The sequence below is a fragment of the Heterodontus francisci genome, chromosome 22 (assembly GCF_036365525.1).
Source record: "Heterodontus francisci isolate sHetFra1 chromosome 22, sHetFra1.hap1, whole genome shotgun sequence".
Taxonomy (NCBI): Eukaryota; Metazoa; Chordata; class Chondrichthyes; order Heterodontiformes; family Heterodontidae; genus Heterodontus; species Heterodontus francisci.
The window spans coordinates 76,130,768-76,150,800 of NC_090392.1; the positions used below are offsets into that span (position 1 = coordinate 76,130,768).

The 20,033-nt window shown below is 43.5% G+C and overlaps 1 protein-coding gene across 4 annotated transcripts in view; it reads left to right on the forward strand.

Annotated features, from left to right (window-relative positions):
• Positions 1 to 20,033, forward strand: part of LOC137381458 (coxsackievirus and adenovirus receptor homolog) — a 59,928-nt gene that overhangs the window by 5,055 nt on the left and 34,840 nt on the right. For all 4 annotated transcript variants that reach the window (XR_010977181.1, XR_010977180.1, XM_068054079.1 and 1 more), the window contains exons 2-5: positions 4,312 to 4,472; positions 7,895 to 8,084; positions 12,632 to 12,748; positions 19,235 to 19,349. Coding sequence is in view for 2 of the 4 variants with exons in the window: in XM_068054079.1 (XP_067910180.1) it covers positions 4,312 to 4,472; positions 7,895 to 8,084; positions 12,632 to 12,748; positions 19,235 to 19,349 (583 nt within the window). In the remaining 2 variants the exon portion in view is untranslated. The remainder of the gene's footprint in view (positions 1 to 4,311; positions 4,473 to 7,894; positions 8,085 to 12,631; positions 12,749 to 19,234; positions 19,350 to 20,033) is intronic.

Below are 20,033 nucleotides of genomic sequence, written 5' to 3' on the forward strand. Positions count from 1 at the left end.
CCATGGCACTCCTTTGGAGAAGAGCAGGGAGGTCATGCCCTCTGCCATATCACAGATCTTCCCTTTTATTCTTCTGCCCTCCCCTTCACTTGCTCAAAACCTATTACATTTCTAACCTTTGCCAGTTCTGATGAAAGGTCATCAATCTGTAATGTTAACTCTGCTTCTCTCTCCACAGACGCTGCCTGACCTGCTGTGTATTTCCAGCTCTTTCTGTTTTTGTTTGAGTTCTCCCCGGTGTCCTGGCCAATATTTATCCCTCAATCAACATCACAAAAACAGATTATCTGGGCCATTATCACATTGCTGTTTGTGGGATCTTGCTGGGTGTAAATTGTCTGCTGTGTTTCCTGTATTTTTTTTGGGACTATGGCTAGAGCAAATAATGAGTAATACGGAGAGGGAAATATGTTAACACATTTCATGTTAAAACTATAACTATTTTAATAGTTAATGTGAGCTTCCCTGATGGGCCAGTGGATAATTGTGCAGTGGGATGTGCTACTGACAGACACAGATCAGGAAAGTCCCAGGTATATTTCCTGGTTGAATCAAATGACCTTATCAGTTCTGATGAAAGGTCATTGACCATAAATGTTAACTCTGGGGAAAATTTTATGCTCACCTCCGCCACCTTTCCACCACTGCCAAAGTTAAGACCGGGGCAGCCTTCCACTCCCGCTGCCAAATTGAAGCCCTTAACTGGGTAATTAATGCCCAATTAAGGGCTTCATCTCGCCGCTGCAGTAATTAGCCATGTGGTGGCTGACTCTGTCGTCGCACGAGAAGCAGGGCACGAGAAACCTTACATGCTGCTTCCTGGCTCCGGGGTTGGGGTGGGGTGGGGTGGGATGTCCCTCATTAAAAGGCACAGTGCCTGAACAAGGGACCCAAATCAGGAAAGGGTGGGGGGTGGGGGGGTGCCTGCTGAGAGCCAACCTCTGCCCTTGGTACTGACCCCCTACACCCCTGCCCCCGACACCCCTCGCGAGACCCCTCCCGAACTGACCTACCTGTGGCCTGGATCCAGCGCCGCTCCTGGGCCTGGGGTAGGTGCTGCACCAGCAGCAGCTGCCACCTCCGCGGTGGCGCTGCTCAGAGGAAGAGCTGCCGCCCTCTTATTGGCTTGCAGCTCTCCGAGGGCGGGACTTGATCCTGTGGTAGGCCTACCGCTGTCCACTTAAGTGCCTAAGACTCGACAGGCCTTCCACAGAAGAGGTGACGTGGGGTTCTCGGCATCACTTTTCCTGAACGTTGAGACCCCTGTCGCCAGCGTAAAATCCCAGCCTCTGTTTCTCTCTCCACAGATGCTGCCAGACCTGCTGAGTATTTCCTGCATTTTCTGTTTTTATTTCAGCTTTCCAGCATCCGCTGTATTTTTCTCTTATTGTTCTTAGCAGTACAATTGGATGCAATGCCTGATGTTTGCTGGTAAGAGTATGTGTAGGTGTATATACCTGCATTTATTCTTGTGTTAGTGAGGAGAGTGTCAGTTTCAACTTAAGACACCTTCTCCTCCCATTCAGTCATCTCTGACTAGGCATCTTGCAGGAAGAGGGGAGAGCGACCAGAGGGAGACCAGAACTTGTGAAACTCGATGAGTGAGTGCCTTCAGAAGAAGAGGGGAGATTTTGGTACTTTTCTAAAAAAAATTAGCTTTTTTTAATATTTAGCGGTCATGAGGAGACAAGCAACTCCATTTGTACCTGTCTATCACTCACTAACCTATAAATACCTTGAGAGTGCAGAGGATTCGGTTCTGAATATGCTTCGGTTTCAGTGTGAAGAACATAAATCTAAAGGGGAATTGAAATAAAGAGGAAGGAAGATAAAGTAGAGAAAGATTTTTTTTAAAAACAGCAATAAAGTTAAATTTAGAATGATGTGTAAGTGAGGAAGTTAGATAACTTGAAACTACAGAACATAACAGGATATTATTGGTACATTGGACCCAGATGTGGCCCCAGCGACATTTCCTATTTCTACAAAATGATGGAAATTACCTTTGAATTTTTAAAGGGATAAATAGCACTATAGTACCAGCAACATTCCAAGTTTAACAAGGGCATAGAGACAATAAAGATGGAAAAAAATCCTAGAAAAATCCCATGTAGGAATAATAAAAAAAACTGATTTGCACCGAGCTGTTCCAATTTACTACACAGCATTCAATGAATTACAGCCCAGCAACAGGCTATTCAGCCCATCTGGTCCATGCTGCATTCATGCCGTACACAAGCCCCCTTCCACCTTACTTCATCTAATCCTATCAGCATATCCTTCTACTCCTTTCTCACTCATGTGTTTATCTAGCTTCCCCTTAAATGCATTGTCTTTTTGGCCAGCATAGACGCGATGGGCCAAGTGGCCTCTTTCTGTGCTGTAAACTTTCTGTGATTCACCTCAACCACTCCCTGTGGCAGCGAGTTTCACATTCTAACCAGTCTTTGTGCAAAGACATTTCTCCTGAATTCTTCAATTGGATTTATTAGTGATCATCTTATATTTCTCCAAATTTGCAGATGACACAAAACTGGGTGTGAGGGTGAGTTGTGAGGAGGATGCAGAGAGGCTTCTGGGTGATTTGAACAAGTTGAGTGAGTGGGCTAATGCATGGCAGAAGCAGTATAATGTGGATAAATGTGAGGTTATCCACTTTGGTAGCAAAAACAGGAAGGCAGATTATTATCTGAACGGCTATAAACTGAGAGAGGGGAATATGCAGCGAGACCTGAGTGTTCTCATACACCAGTCGCTGAAGGTAAGCATGCAGGTGCAACAGGTAGTAAAAAAGGCAAATGGTATGTTGGCCTTAATAGCGAGAGGATTCGAGTCCAGGTGCAGGGATGTCTTGCTGCAATTATACAGGGCCTTGGTGAGGCCACACCTGGAATATTGTCTGCAGTTTTGGTCTCCTTATCTGAGGAAGGATGTTCTTGCTATAGAGGGAGTGCAGCGAAGGTTTACCAGACTGATTCCTGGGATGGCGGGGACTGACGTATGAGGAGAGATTGAGTCGGTTAGGATTATATTCGCTGGAGTTCAGAAGAGTGAGGGAGGATCTCACAGAAACCTATAAAATTCTAACAGGACTTGACAGGGTAGATGCAGGAAGGATGTTCCCAATGGTGGGGGAGTCCAGAATCAGGGGTCATAGTCTAAGGACACTGGGTAAACCTTTCAGGACTGAGATGAGGAGAAATTTCTTCACCCAGAGAGTGGTGAGCCTGTGGAATTCACCACCACAAAAAGCAGTTGAGGCCAAAACATTGTATGTTTTCAAGAAGGAGTTAGATATAGTTCTTGGGTTTAAAGGGATCAAAGGGTATGGCGGGAAAGCGGAACAGGCTACTGAGTTGGATGATCAGCCATGATCATAATGAATGGCGAAGCAGGCTCGAAGGGCTGAATGGCCTATTCCTGCTCCTATTTTCCATGTTTCCATGTAACGTAGGGAATGCGGCAGCTAATTAGTGCACAGCAAGCTCCCACAAACAGCAATCTGATAATGGCCGGATAATCTGTAAGTGGGAAATTCATTTCATTCCCTTGCACTTTCCTCTGTGGTTTTTCCATCAGTCTTTCTTAGTCACAAGGTTCTGGGTTCAAGACCCCCCTCCAGGACTTGAATACAAAAATCAAGGCTGACACTCCAGTGTGGTTACTGAAGGAATGCTGCACTGTCAGAGGTGCCTTCTTATGGATGAAATGTCAAATCGAGGCCCTGCCTACTCTCTCAAGTGGACATAAAAGATCCCATGATGCGACTTCAAAGTCCTGGACAATATTTATGCCTCAATCAACATCACAAAAACAGATTATCCCGTCAATCATCACATTGCTGTTTGTGGGAGCTTGCTGTGTGCAAATTGGTTGCCGCACTTCCTACATTACAACAGTGACTATAGTCAAAAAAATACTCCATTGGCTGTAAAGTGCTTTGAGACATCTGGTGATTCTGAAAAGCGCTATATAAATGCAAGTCTTTCTTTCATATGGAAACCCTTCCCTTTTTAAGATATCTTTTCTTCTGGTTTTCCATGCCACATAGAAGTTGAAGGAGGAGAGGACAAGATGGTAACTTTTCTCTGACTTCAAGCATTAGGAGTCTTGACAGGGTAACACAGAGATAACTACATTTCTTCCTTGTGGTGAAAATGCCTTATCTGCACTTGCTGCTTTCCACTGAATGTAGGAGCAGAATGGGAAGTTGTGTACACAAGCCACATGTGCATGCACCCGGCAGGTGTGATATAACACACTACATACAATTCTTACAAGCTTAATACTTTTTTTTCTTTCCGTAACCAGACACTGCGGCACCTGAAACAAAAAACTACAGCGCAATTTGGCGACGAGCTGGAGATAAGGTCATTCTGCCATGTAAATACAGCCCAAGATCAAATCAAACTGGTTACTTGGACATCGAGTGGTGGATCAGAAGCACAAACAATAAGGAGTCATATAAGATGGTAAAAACAATTCTGAAACTAGAGGCTGAAAAAAAGACTAATTGACTAAAAGCAAAGAGTAACGTTGATGCAGTGTGGCATTTGATTCATGTTCTCTCTTTAACCTATCTGTGCCATTGCGAAGTCAGAGACAAAATGTGGGGTATCTTGCCTGTTGTCACTCTAAAGCTGAGTACTAGAGATGAGTGAAGGCCCTCCTTCCCTGTGTGGAAGTCTGCATTCCTTCACCTCTGGTCTTTTGTGTATCCCTCACTCCCTTCACCTGGCTATTAGCGGCCGTAGCTTCAGCTGCCTAGGACCTCAGCTTTGGAATTACATCCTCAGAACTCTGCCTCTCTACTTCTCCCTCCTCCTTTAAAATGCTGCTTGAAACTTTCCTCTTTGACCAATCATTTGATCACCTGTCCTAAGGTCTACTTCTTTAGCTGAGTGTCAATTTTTGCCTTATTAAGTTACCGCGAAGGGCCTTGGGACATTTCACAACATTGAAAGTTTTTGTTGTTGAATCCCCAAACCTTCATGCAGTACTTTGAGAACACACCTTGTGAAATTCATTCACCTTCTGAGGACTCAAATAAACAAATCTGTGCCACGCCAGTTCCTGAGAGCGGTATAAATGACCGGAGGGTCACCATTCTGCCGAACAGCATTTCCAATCCATCTTTTTCTTTAAAATAAAACTTTCAATTTAGAAGTCCTTTCAATTTTTCTTTGCCACAAAAATGCTCGAGCAATTAGAAATATAATAATCCAGGGTCTAACAACAGAACAATGCATCTACATGACATTATTTTCTGTCAATTGCAAATTATTATTGAATTTTTTTGGATCATTTTCCACATTGTGAGATGTGTTAAACATACTTGTTTTATAAAAAAAAATTAAACTATCAAGGGTGTCACTCTGAAACTGTCTTCAGACAACTGTTTTTTCAGAGTGTCATTTCTGGTGATAAGTTGTAATCTTTTTCAGATGTTATGTTGGATCCCACCTGTTAGCTAGAGTTGCAAACTGTATAGACAGTCTTGTGGTTGTCTACTGCCTAGGTGCAAGCTCGACAAAAATAACCTTAAACTGAACATACATGTGAATCAAAGGATCTTTGAATTGTCTGTGAAATTCGTCATTTCAAATTTTAAAGAATGATCTATTTCACTACCTTAATAATTCAGTTAACAGAATAATATGGTCCAATAGCAACAAAACTTCCATTTATTTAGCACATTTAATGTCAAAGTTGAATTTCCCAAATAGGTGCATGGAAAACGTATGTTGAACCTGGGAAAGAGATTAGAAGGTGGGACAGAAAACTGTGGGTCAAAGAGGAGGTTTTTAAAAGTAAGAGATGGAGAGATTTGGGGAGGGAATTCCAGAAAGTTGGTGATTGAAACTTCGGGCCTGATTTTTAGGCCCCACTGGGGCAGGGTGGGCATTAAAAGTAGCTCCACCAGCCTGTGTGCCAGTTCCCCAACTCCATCTTTCCCCAGAGCCATTTTCCCGGAGGCAGAAGGGGAAGGTAGCCGATTAAAGTAATTAATGGCCTATTAAGGCCTTTTAAAAGAGGCTGACTGGGATTTTCCAGTTGGCCTCTAGGCTCCTACAGATGGTGGGACCAGTTTAGCTGGCTAAAGGCGACCACCCAGCGGCAGACTTGGAGTGGGTGGGGAGGCGAGCATGGGGTGGGGGAGGGGGGTGGGTGGTGCAGAAGTGCAGGCAGGCCTAGAGCCCTCCATGCCTGCCTGGGTGCAGCAGCAGACATAGGCCACCCTGCAGAGGAGTTGTCCCCCACCCAACCCCAAGTGGTGGCCTGGCTGCAAACGCCATTTTGAAGCACACTCTCTCTTATTTACCTTCCATTGCAGCCTAATGCTGCTTTCAAGCTGGAAGGCCTCTGATTGGCCCTCCAGCTTCAAGAGCACGTCAGCCATCCTTAATTGGACAGCAAGCCCAGTTTCTGGCCATTAATTGGCTGCCCCAGATAACCATGAGTGACTATTCCCCACACAGTGTGGGCTTCTGACCTACATTTGAGCCTGACAGCGAGGTTCAGAAGCCAACAGGGAAAATGCTGCCCAAGGTGTGAGACAGGATAAGCCCAGCAGAACTTTGGAGGTGCTGGAGTTTATGGAGGATGGGAGGCTATCAAATGGAGCATTGGAATAGCCATATCTGTAGGTGAGACAGCCACATATAATTGTTTCAGTAGTGGAGTGGGCTGGGGTATGGCTGGAGAGAGGCAATATTGCAGAGGTGGAAGTGACCATGTGGGGTTATCTGGGGTCTGAAGCTCAGCTCAGTCAAATAGAACTCTAAGGTTGCAAACAGCTTGGGACATTGGCTGGGAAAGGAGATGAAATCAATGTCACTGAGGGGGCAGAATGTAGTAGGGAAAAAGGAAAAGGGCCAAAGATAGATCCCCGGGGGATTGGGGTGTGACAGTATGAGGATGGAAATAGAAACCGTTGTTAGTGAGGGGTGACTTACCAGGTGACTCACCGTGAACATGAGAACACAAGTCCCTGTGCCATCACAGATTATCTACAAGTTTAAAAAAACGTCTGGTAACTATAGGCAAGTTTAGTTAAGTTAATGCCCTTTTTCTAAATTAGATAGATTGGTTACATTAATAAAAAAAATTAGATAAGGCCACATGAAAAGGTCATGACAGGTCATGACTGGAGAATTGTATGTTGGACATCTTGCACAGTTTAGAGTTAATAGTCGAGCTTCCTTTTATCGTAGAGCAAATGACTTTCCAAGATAAACGGGAAGGCTTTAAAATGTGTAGGAAATTGTGGCTTGCTTTCTGCTTTTATTGTTTCTGAGTGTTACGCATGAAAAATCCTTGTGCAACGAAATAAGTGACAATAATGGCATCAACCATGAATGATTAAAGTATACCTTTGGTGGCTAGGGTAATAAAGATAAATAGAGGGATCCATTAACTAAGGTATGAAAAAATAATGGTTAATAAATCCTATTCTTCAAAGGGTTTAAGAGCTGTTATGTCAGCAAGTCATATCTGGGAGAAGAAGCTTCGGAGTAGACAACTACAACTGTTTACATAATTAGACTGTCTTCAAGGAATGCAGGAATAGATACAACATGAGATCTTATATGTGACATGTACCTTTAATGTTGGCAAAATATGTTGTATAAAGAAGGATCATTTTCAACAGTTCTTCAGAGGACTCGAAAGATAGAACTCAAAACTGAAAGCCACTCTATGCCTAGTTGAGCCAATCACTCAAACTAGGTATCAAAAATTCAGTTCCATCATCTCCAACATCAAGTGTCTTGCACATGCTCGAAGAGTTTCTTTGTGAACTGTAGCAGCAATAAGCTGACTGTTAACAATGACAAATTTAAAGATCAGGCACAATCCTTCATAGAGTTGTAACTCTCGTTTATCTTTGTGACAGATCTTAACGCTCTCTGGTGGAAAGGTTTATCCACAGCAGCAGAGATTCTCCTTTGCCTCTGAAAATGGCAGTGAGGGAGATGCTTCACTGTATTTTGAGTCACTGGTTGTGGCTGACAGTGGAATCTACGAATGCAAAGTGAAGGTAGAAGGCAGGATTCATCAAATAACCTGGAGTTTAACTGTACGAGGTGAGTCTTCACGTGTTAACGTATCTTGTAGTCAAGATAGAGAGCTGTGTACATTGTGCACAAAGCCCCTGTTACATGCTGAATTCAATTTCACACACATCTATTTTCTTCTACACAATTCTTTTTGGATCAGGTGTCTTGCTACTGGATTACGAACAACCTCAGGAATACATTTATATCCCTGTGTTCTCTAAATGTTATCTCCTTGTCACGTACATGCTCTCTTCTCTTTGTTCAGGGTATTTTCTTCCGTTGTTCTTGGGTTTCTCAGCTCTAGGTTATCCAGTATGGTGGCATGATAGTGTATTATTGGACTAGTAATCCTGAGGCCTGAACTAATAAGTCGGAGACATGAATTCAAATCCCACCACAGTAGTTGGTAAACTTAAATTCAGTTAATTAAATAAATTAAACTAGCTATGAAAGCTAGTACCAGTAATGGTGCACATGAAACTAATAGATTGTCTTAAACACCCAGCTTGTTCCCTGGAGTTCCGATGAAGGGTCACTGACCCGAAACGTTAACTCTGCTTCTCTTTCCACAGATGCTGCCAGACCTGCTGAGTGGTTCCAGCATTTCTTGTTTTTATTTCAGCTTGTTCCCTAATGCCCTTTAGAGAAGGAAATCTGCTGGTCTGACCTATGCAACTCCAGACCAACAGTAATGTGGTTGACTCTTCAACCACACTGGGGATGTGTTCTGACAATCTCGCTTCATGGTGCTAACTGTGACTCGGTGGGTAGCATTCTTGCCTCTGAGTCAGAAAGCTATGCATTCAGATTCCAGTCCACGGACTTGGGCAAAAAAAAATCCAGCCTGAGATCTAGAAAAAAGAAAGACTTGTATTTCTATAGTGCCTTTCATGGCCAACAGAGGGTCCCATAGAGCTGTACAGTCAATGAAGTACTTTTGTATTGTTGTCATTGCTGTAATGTAGGAAATGTAGCAGCCAATTTACACACAGCAAGCTCCCACAAACAGCAACATGATAATGACCAGATAATCCACCTTTTTAGTGATGTTAAGCAACAAATATTGGCCAGAACACCAAGGATAACTCCCCTGCTCTTCTTCGAAATAGCATCATGGACTTTTATGTCCACCTGAGAGGACAGATGAGGCCTCAGTTTAACGTCTCATCTGAAAGACTGTACCTCCAACAGTGCAGCCCTCCCTCAGTACTGCACTGGAGTGTCAGCCTTGATTTTTGTGCTCCAGTTCTGGAGTGGGACTTAAACCCACAATCTTCTAACTCAGAGGTGAGAGTGCTACCAACTGAGTCACAGTTAGTGCAATATTGAGTGAGTGCTGCACTGGTGGAATTGCTGTCTTTCAGTTGAAGTATCAAATCAAAGTCTTGTTTGCCCTCTCGGGTGGGTGTAAAAGATCACAGGCACATGTTTAAAGAAGAGCAGGGAAGGGAAGTTCTGGCCAACCAACCAGCTGCTGCATTTCCCACATTACAGTAGTGACAACATTTAAAAGAATTTCATTAACATCATTAACACCAAGAGCTTTGGGACATAGTGAAAGGTGATATGTAAATGCAAGTCTTTCCTTATTGTCATTAGAACATTATCTGTGCAGAATGCGAATTTGGATCAGGAACACTATTTGCTGTTGCTCGTGCTTTGGGCATGTTCCTTTCGATCTGTAGCTGCAGCCAGAATAATGATTAAAATGGGAAAGAGGAGTGCGGGGGGTGAGCTAGGAGCACATGGCTGACAATGTTGGCCCCAAACAATATGCAAAATACAGGAATTACTTTAAAATGAAATATTCCATGGGTCCCCTGACAATGAAATCCTCTATTCCGCTATTTTTTAATATCCATTCATGGGATGTGAGCCTCGCTGACAAGGCCAGCATTTATTGCCTATCTCTAATTGCCCTTGAGAAGATGGTGGTGAGCTGCCTTCTTGAACTATTGCAGTTCGTCTGGTGAAGGTGATCCCACGGTGCTGTTAGGGAGGGAGTTCTGGGATTTTGACCCGTCGACAGTGAAGGAACGGTGATATAGTCAAGTGGGTGTGTGAATTGGAGAGGGAACTTACGGATGGTGGTGTTCCCATGTGCCTGCTGCCCTTGTTGTCCTTCTAGGTGGTGGAGGGTGCAGGTTTGGGTATCTTAGAAACAGTCATCACAAATGTCCCAAAGGCTCAGTCATCAGGTGCACTCTCCGTTGCAGACCATGAGCAGCCCAGATTCGATACTTGAGCTGTTCTGAATTAGCTGATCTCAGCTGCCTACTGTTTGAGTGTCATAATTGGTTTCATCATTGCTGAGCTAGGGAGAAGGAAAAAATGAGCCAACCCTTTCCACTCTGATCTATCGTTCAGCATCCCAGGAAGGTATTCAATTGTGGGACAAGATTGGTGTGATGCCTAAATTGCTAAATAGCCAAAATTCACTGTTTTGGTGCACTGACGATGGATAGACACTTGACTGGAGTACCAGAGGGCATTGAGCATCTGTTGAACTTCAATTCACCAAGAATCACTGGCCCATAAGGGGGAGAGGGGGAGAGAAAATCGGAATTAAAAAAAAAAAATCAGTCCTAATGATAAGAATGGCTCTTCATAATAATGTAGTTCTTCAGATCTGCCAGTATATTCAGTCTCTCTGCTATGGTTTATAAAGAAAGCAGAACTTTGATTTATTACAGGTAGCTTGTGCCAAATACAAATGTGGGAATGACTACCTGAAATTGTGGGCACTTCCTTTCATCTTGAACTGAGAAAATAGTAGAACCAGAAGACACACAGGCAGCATTTGAAAAGGAAGTAAATTCAAAACTAATCTGCAGAAGCACCATTTCAGTGAGCAAGTGGCCAACAGGCTCCCTGTGGAGATGGTGAAAGGAGTTGGTATTGATTCATTCAAGATTTTGGAGATTCAGGGCTGGGGCAGGCGCGGAACATGGCAGCCATTCACCACAGGACCCGTGCCACCACATCGCCGCAATTTCTAAAAGGCTGCCAGCCCCGCACACGGTATTGTTAACCGTGGAGCGGAGTCAACTCCCCCTTGTCCACAGCTACATTTACTGGCTTAGTACAAAGAGGGGGAACTCAGTCCTTTCTTTAACTATCAATTTACTTTATTCACCTTGTTGTACAATGTAAGAATAAGGCTTATACACTTAGTTAGATAAAAACATACAACTCCCCTGAGTTATACAGTTAATAACAAAACTAGCTAGAATTCATAAGCACACCCACTAGGTGTCTTCCACTTCCACGATGGTTGATGTCCGGAGTTTTCACTGGCTCTCTGCCCAAAAAGCTCTATTCTTATCCTGTTGCTTATCTCTTCAAATCTGAGCTGCGTCTTTCCGGTTGGCTTAAGCTTGATCACCTCGTTCACAGCTTCTCTTAATTGGCCCAGGCCCAAAGACCCCGGTATCACACCGTGTCCAAATAAGGCCCTTTTCCTGTGTCCTGTTCTTTGTCTTGTCCCATAAAGTAATTAGTTCAAACTGGATTTTACCAGCACAGGCCAGTGTCCGAGCTCCAGGTTACTACAGGTCAAACAATTCCTGCATTTTGTAACTGATTCTGTGTTTCTTGCAGCCCCTGGCCAACAGTATATAATGCAGAGTTTAGTTATACATTAAATTGTGCAGAGTTGCCTGCTCCCCCTCCCCATATAAATCATGTACAGTTGCCCCCTTCCCCCATACACTAAATCTGCAGAGTTGCCCCCTTCCCCACCTCGATGGTGCTAGCCTCTCCTGGACGGGAAAGTGAAGGCACATGAGTACTCCACAACGTACTCAAGATTGCAAATGGAAGGTAAGATCATGGGGAATTAAATTTAAATTTATGCAGAGAGCTATTTTAAATATTTAAAGTAGGGTCCCAACGCAGAGCGGCGGAGGCGCTGCCACAGAGCCTCGCCATTGCCGGGAAGATCGGAACCGGCAATCCCGGCGTCGGGTTCCGTGACAGCTGCTGCCACTCCGATTCTCCAGCCTAACCCCACCACCAACCGCCACAGAACCCGACGTCGGGCTGAGAACAAAATCCAGTCCTCAGTGTTTGATTGATTTGAGTCATGACGTGTGGTGAGTGGAGTGAGCTCGGGAGGAACAGGTGACTTTGGACCTATGGTTCCCAAATCTCTTCATCACTGGGGGTTTTCCTCACTTCATGTCTGTGTTTGTTATAGACTCATGGATAGAGATTCATTGCTGTAATTAGTCAACAATTCCATTATTGTTGGATCATGTGACTACCAGGGTGGTAGAAGGTGGACGGGATGCTTCTTGGCCTTTTGTCATCCCTAGAATAGATGGCGGGTCAAAGCCCATACAGCAGGATGCCTCCAAGGATTAAAAGAGTTGGAGTGAACACAAAATAACTCAAGAAGTAGTGGTCAGGTGATGCCGAGCTTGAGTTTCAAAAGTCTGCAGGAGGAAAAGATGACCGAGGAAGGAGAGAATCTCCTCAATCTGAAGCCAAGAAGGAGTTGGTGTATCTTCTAAAGTATCTGCTGAAATCCTCAAAGAAATTAAAATTGTTTATGATATACTTTTATCCTGTAGATAATCAGAATGCTACACAATCGGCATCTGCCACTTCAAACATCCCCGTATCTCAATATAATACTACACAACTGCCATCTATCAATTCAACCATCTCTAGTCAACATACTCCGACAGGTAGGTCATGCTGTTTGGTCTCCCATTACTCTAAGGTTACTTCACATTGGTTTATAAGCTGAGTAGGATTCTGTGAATTATGGACTGCTGTTTTTCACTGATCCATCTCAGGGTTTTATCTCCTTGAATGAAGCTTCAAACAGGATATTGAGAAATGCCTAATTGCAGTTAGTTTCTCTTCTAAAGGTGTACATTCATGCCCTTTCATAGACGGCACTGCCTTTATTAATCTATTGTTGCTAACAAACTTTATTTTTAACTGGGGAATCATTGGTGAAGAGCAAAGGACCTCATAGGTTTCCCAAAGAATAGGAGTAAAAATGCAATGTCAGTAAGTCCAGGTAACACCAAAGAATTAAAAGAAAGAAAGACTTGCATTTCTGTAGTGCCTTTCACAACCTGAGGACATCCCAAATCGCTGTACAGACAGTGAAGTACTTTTGAAATTATGTCACTGTTGTAATGTAGGAAACCTGGTGACCAATTTGTACATAGCCACTTCCTAATGATGACCAGATAATCTGTTTTTTGTGATGTTGGTCGAGACATAAATGTTTCCAAGGAGAATGCTCCTACTTTTCTTCAAAATAGTCCCATGAGAGGCCTTGGTTTAATATCTCATTTGAAAGCTGACACCACCAACAATCACAAACTACATTGCAGTGCCAGCATGGATTTTGTGCTCAAATCTCCAGAGTGCCACTCACTGCGTCATGGCCGACATCAACCCACCTGGATTGTCCTGGAATCTTCAGGAATTAAGGATTAATCTCTGGTGAGTAACCAGAGTAACATGGGCATTAAACAATTTTTCCTCGGATGAGGATGGCAAACACGAGGGGACATAGCTTTAAGTTGAGGGGTGAAAGATATAGGACAGATGTCAGAGGTAGTTTCTTTACGCAGAGAGTAGTAGGGGCGTGGAACGCCCTGCCTGCAACAGTAGTAGACTCGCCAACTTTAAGGGCATTTAAGTGGTCATTGGATAGACATATGGATGTAAATGGAATAGTGTAGGTCAGATGATCGGCGCAACATCGAGGGCCGAAGGGCCTGTACTGCGCTGTAATATTCTAATTGCCTTCTAATTTTCTTCAAATAATTTTGTTTAATTTTATACTGCAAAACAGTTAAATAAATGATCATTTTACCAAGTAAATAACTATTTACCAAGTGAATAGTTATTCACTTAACTATTCTTTTGTCTGGTACAGTAGTATAGTGATCATATTACTGGGCTGGTAATCCAGACATCTAAACTAATGATCTGGAGACATGCAGTCAAGTCTCTCCACAATGTAGTTGACTCTTAGCTGCGCTCTGAAATGACCTAGAAAGCCACTCAATAGTATAGTGACCGGCAATAAATGCCAGCCTTGCCAGAAATGTCTGCATCCTGTGAATGTATTAAAAAAAAAACTGTGTCAAGTTTGGTAAGAAACTAACAATAGAATCAAACAGGTTTGCAATTACAGGTCTGTGAAAACAGATACAGTTATGGATAATAGAAAGTGTATTTATGTCATTTGTGTCTTGGCCAAATATCTATCCCTCAATCAACATCACTAAAACAGATTATCTATTCATTATCACTTTGTGATTTGTGGCAGCTTGCTGTGCACAAATTGGCTGCCTTTTTTCCTACATTATAACAGCGACCACACTTTAGAAGTACTTATTTGACTATAGAACACTTTGGGATGTTCTGCGTTAGTGCAAGGTGTGATATAAATCTAAGTCTTTTTTCATTTGCTCCATTACAACAGACTACATTACAGTGCAGCACAACAAATGGTTAAAGAACGACATCGAATCTTTTATTTACAAAAAGACCTTTAAAAGAATTTTAGCCACAGTTTGTTGCCAAAGGGTTTGCATTCTGCAAAAAAAAAACACATACAAGTTATAAGTATCACAGCATTTGAGCATTATCTCACTTAAGCAAAAGCGTGTGCTAGATTGGATTGCCCAATGTGCTCAACGTCTTGCACCTATTGGGTAAAAATGACTGTGAAATATCAATAGGTTACTAGGTGATTTTCACACCTAGATGAAAACACTTGCAAGAAAAGCTTAACACAATAGCTTTAGCAAAACGGTTACAATACTTTAAATGAACAGATAGGAGGTTCTGTGGGAACGAGAGAGACTCACGGTTGGTGTGTTGCCTCCCAGGTGCCAGGGTACGTGATGTCTCTGATCGTGTTTTTGGGATCCTTAAGGGGGAGGGGGAGCACCCCCAAGTCGTGGTCCACATAGGCACCAACGACATAGGTAGGAAGAGAGATGGGGATTTAAGGCAGAAATTCAGGGAGCTAGGGTGGAAGCTTAGAGCGAGAACAACCAGAGTTGTTATCTCTGGGTTGTTGCCCGTGCCACGTGCTAGCGAAGAGAGGAATAGGGAGAGAGAGGAGTTGAACACGTGGCTGCAGGGATGGTGTAGGAGGGAGGGTTTTGGTTTCCTGGATAATTGGGGCTCTTTCTGGGGTAGGTGGGACCTCTACAAACAGGATGGTCTTCACCTGAACCAGAGGGGTACCAATATCCTGGGGGGGAGATTTGTTAGTGCTCTTCGGGGGGGTTTAAACTAAATCAGCAGGGGAATGGGAACCTAAATTGTAGTTCCAGTGTACAGGCTGTTGAGAGTAGTGAGGTAGGGGATAAGGTTACAGGGACGCAAGAGGGCACTGGCAAGCAAGAACTTGGTTTAAAGTGTGTCTACTTCAACGCCAGGAGCATCCGGAATAAGGTGGGTGAGCTTGCAGCATGGGTTGGTACCTGGGATCCTGATGTTGTGGCCATTTCAGAGACATGGGTAGAGCAGGGGCAGGAATGGATGTTGCAGGTTCCGGGATTTTGATGTTTCAGTAAGAACAGAGAAGAGGGTAAAAGAGGGGGGGGGTGTGGCATTGTTAATCAAGGAAAGTATTACAGCGGCAGAAAGGACGTTTGAGGACTCGTCTACTGAGGTAGTATGGGCCGAGGTTAGAAACAGGAGAGGAGAGGTCACCCTGTTGGGAGTTTTCTATAGACCTCCGAATAGTTCCAGAGATGTAGAGGAAAGGATAGCGAAGATGATTCTCGACAGGAGCGAGAGTAACAGGGTAGTGGTTATGGGGGACTTTAATTTTCCAAATATTGACTGGAAATACTATAGTTCGAGTACTTTAGATGGGTCTGTTTTTGTCCAGTGTGTGCAGGAGGGTTTTCTGACACAGTATGTGGACAGGCCAACCAGGGGCGATGCCACATTGGATTTGGTACTGGGTAATGAACCCGGCCAGGTGTTCGATTTAGATGTAGGTGAGCACTTTGGCGATAGTGATCACAATTCGGTTAGGTTTACCTTAGCGATGGGCAGGGACAGGTATATACCGCAGGGCAAGAATTATAGCTGGGGGAAAGGAAATTATGACGCGATTAGGCAAGATTTAGGATGTGTAGGATGGGGAAGGAAACTGCAGGGGATGGGCACAAACGAAATGTGGAGCTTATTCAAGGAGCAGCTAATGCGTGTCCTTGATAAGTATGTACCTGTCAGGCAGGGAGGAAGTTGTCGAGCGAGGGAGCCGTGGTTTACTCAAGAAGTTGAAGCGCTTGTCAAGAGGAAGAGGGCGGCTTATGTTAGGATGAGACGTGAAGGCTCAGTTAGGGCGCTTGAGAGTTACAAGCTAGCCAGGAAGGATCTAAAGGGAGGGCTAAGAAGAGCAAGGAGAGGACACGAGAAGTCATTGGCGGATAGGATCAAAGAAAACCCTAAGGCTTTCTATAGGTATATCAGGAATAAAAGAATGATAAGAGTTAGAACAGGGCCAATCAAGGATAGTAGTGGGAAGTTGTGTGCGGAATCAGAGGAGATAGGGGAAGCGTTAAATGAATATTTTTCGTCAGTATTTACAGTAGAGAAAGAAAATGTTGCCGAGGAGATTACTGAGATACAGCCTACTAGGCTAGATGGGATTGAGATTCACAAGGAGGAGGTGTTAGCAATTTTGGAAAGTGTGAAAATAGATAAGTCCCCTGGGCCAGATGGGATTTATCCTAGGATTCTCTGGGAAGCCAGGGAGGAGATTGCAGAGCCGTTGTTGTTGATCTTTATGTCGTCATTGTCGACAGGAGTAGTGCCGGAGGACTGGAGGATAGCAAATGTTGTCCCCTTGTTCAAGAAGGGGAGTAGAGACAGCCCTGGTAATTATAGACCTGTGAGCCTTACTTCGGTTGTGGGTAAAATGTTGGAAAGGGTTATAAGAGATAGGATTTATAATCATCTTGAAAAGAATAAGTTCATTTGCGATAGTCAGCACGGTTTTGTGAAAGGTAGGTCGTGCCTCACAAACCTTATTGAGTTTTTCGAGAAGGTGACCAAACAGGTGGATGAGGGTAAAGCCGTGGATGTGGTGTATATGGATTTCAGTTAGGCGTTTGATAAGGTTCCCCACGGTAGGCTATTGCAGAAAATATGGAAGTATGGGGTTGAAGGTGATTTAGAGCTTTGGATCAGAAATTGGCTAGCTGAAAGAAGACAGAGGGTGGTGGTTGATGGCAAATGTTCATCCTGGAGTTTAGTTACTAGTGGTGTACCGCAAGGTTCTGTTTTGGGGCCACTGCTGTTTGTCATTTTTATAAATGACCTGGATGAGGGTGTAGAAGGGTGGGTTAGTAAATTTGCGGATGACACGAAGGTCGGTGGAGTTGTGGATAGTGTCGAAGGGTGTTGTAGGGTACAGAGGGACATAGATAGGCTGCAGAGCTGGGCTGAGAGATGGCAAATGGAGTTTAATGCGGAGAAGTGTGAGGTGATTCACTTTGGAAGGAGTAACAGCAATGCAGAGTACTGGGCTAATGGGAAGATTCTTGGTAGTGTAGATGAACAGAGAGATCTTGGTGTCCAGGTACATAAATCCCTGAAAGTTGCTACCCAGGTTAATAGGGCTGTTAAGAAGGCATATGGTGTGTTAGCTTTTATTAGTAGGGGGATCGAGTTTCGGAGCCACGAGGTCATGATGCAGCTGTACAAAACTCTGGTGAGGCCGCACCTTGAGTATTGCGTGCAGTTCTGGTCACCGCATTATAGGAAGGATGTGGAAGCTTTGGAAAAGGTGCAGAGGAGATTTACTAGGATGTTGCCTGGTATGGAAGGAAGGTCTTACGAGGAAAGGCTGAGGGACTTGGGGTTGTTTTCGTTAGAGAGAAGGAGGAGGAGAGGTGACTTAATAGAGACATACAAGATAATCAGAGGGTTAGATAGGGTGGATAGTGAGAGTCTTTTTCCTCGGATGATGATGGCAAACACGAGGGGACATAGCTTTAAGTTGAGGGGTGATAGATATAGGACAGATGTCAGAGGTAGTTTCTTTATGCAGAGAGTAGTAGGGGCATGGAACGCCCTGCCTGCAACAGTAGTAGACTCGCCAACTTTAAGGGCATTTAAGTGGTCATTGGATAGACATATGGATGAAAATGGAATAGTGTAGGTCAGATGATCGGCGCAACATCGAGGGCCGAAGGGCCTGTACTGCGCTGTAATGTTCTAATTCTAATTCTAATTCTAACTTTGGACTTTTGCAAACCAGTTGAATGTTTTATTCATTTAATAATGTTGCATTTAACAAGGGTAGCTATCAGTGAAAAAAATAGAAAAGGGATTTTTGCATGGAGATTTTAAACATTTTTATTCTTTTATTAGTTCTTTATTTACGTAGGCTTGACAGTATAAAATATTAGAGATGGGAAAAGACTGTTGGACGGTTTTGGGTGATTTGAGGTGGGAGCTCACGTGATGAAGCCATCAGGAATATATCCAGTCAGAGCTGGCAACCCTCGTCGAATGTCTCTTGTTTTCATTCATACCTGACATCAGTACAAAGCCTCCAATAGTTTGTCCTTCAAGCCCCACTCTCTAATCTTGTTCCCTTTCTCTTCAATGTCTAAACGCTTTGTCTTTTGTTTTACTCTTGGAATATGGGAATTGGGAAACACTAGAATGATCATGTTTGTCCCTCAATAAACCATAGAAGTCTGAATCTGTCACTGTCGTGGCTGACTTCACTGGAAAGAGTACTGCATCCCCAATTTCCTTCACTATACCATTGGTGCCTGTGCCTTCAGCTGCCTTGTTCTGGAATTCCCCCCATAAACCTCTCTGCCTCTCTTCTCCTTGAAGCCGCTTCTTAAAAGCTATCTTTTTGGCTAAGCTATTGGTCATCTGTCCCATCTATTTATGTGGCTCGGTGCTGCATTTTTTTTGATAATGTTCCTGTGAAGGACCTTGGGACATTTTAGTTTGGGACATATTAAAGACAATAACATAAATACAAGTTATTATTGTCATGTGAGAGAAATTAAAAATTAGTGAGAAAGATTTGGCCAGTTCAGACTAATGCAATTCCCATGAACAGAATGATTCTGTATCCTTTTTCACTAGACCTTAAAATAATTGAATACATCAGTACTAGATGCAGTAATATTCTTATTGCTGTATTGTAGGTTCTTCACTTAACGAGACTGCTCCAATTGTTATCGGGGTTTGTGGATTCATCATTTTTCTCATCCTTTTGGTTATATATTTGAAACTCAAAATGAAAGCTGTACGTCTACACAGGTAAGCTTCGAATGGCATTTTGATAATAGTTAATAAAGTTTTCTAATTAAAATGTCCCTACAGGAGGCTGAACATTCTCTGTAACTAGAAAATTCATTCCTCTGGCTGCTCACAAAATGAATACTACGCTCATTAACCATTTTAACAACATTTTAACAACAAGTTGGCTTCAGTAGATTGTGCCCACACTAGATTTGCACCAACCATTCCCCTTATGTGATAACCTCCTGATCAAAGGCTTCTCACCTAGGGGAAGGTGCCAAAACTCTTCCGCCCTTATCCTATCTTGTACCAAGTCCCGTTCCCCCATCACCCTTGTGCTTGTTGAACTACATGGGCTCCCGGTTAAGCAACACCTCAATTTTAAAATTCCTCATCCTTATTTTCAACTCTCTCCATGGCCTCACCCTCCCTATCTCTGTAACCACCTCCAGCCCTACAAGGTTTCAGTGATCCTCCAATTCTGGCCTCTTGCACATTCCTGATTTTAATCCGCCTCGCTACTACTCTTTCCTCCTTTAAGACATTCCTTGAAACCTACCTCTTCAGCCAAGTTTTTGGTCATCTGCCTTAGTACCTCCTTATGTGGCTTGGTGTCAAATGTTGTTTGATAACACTCTTGTGAAGCGCCTTGGGATGCTCTACCAAGTTAAAGGCACTATATAAATGCAAGTTGTTGCTGTA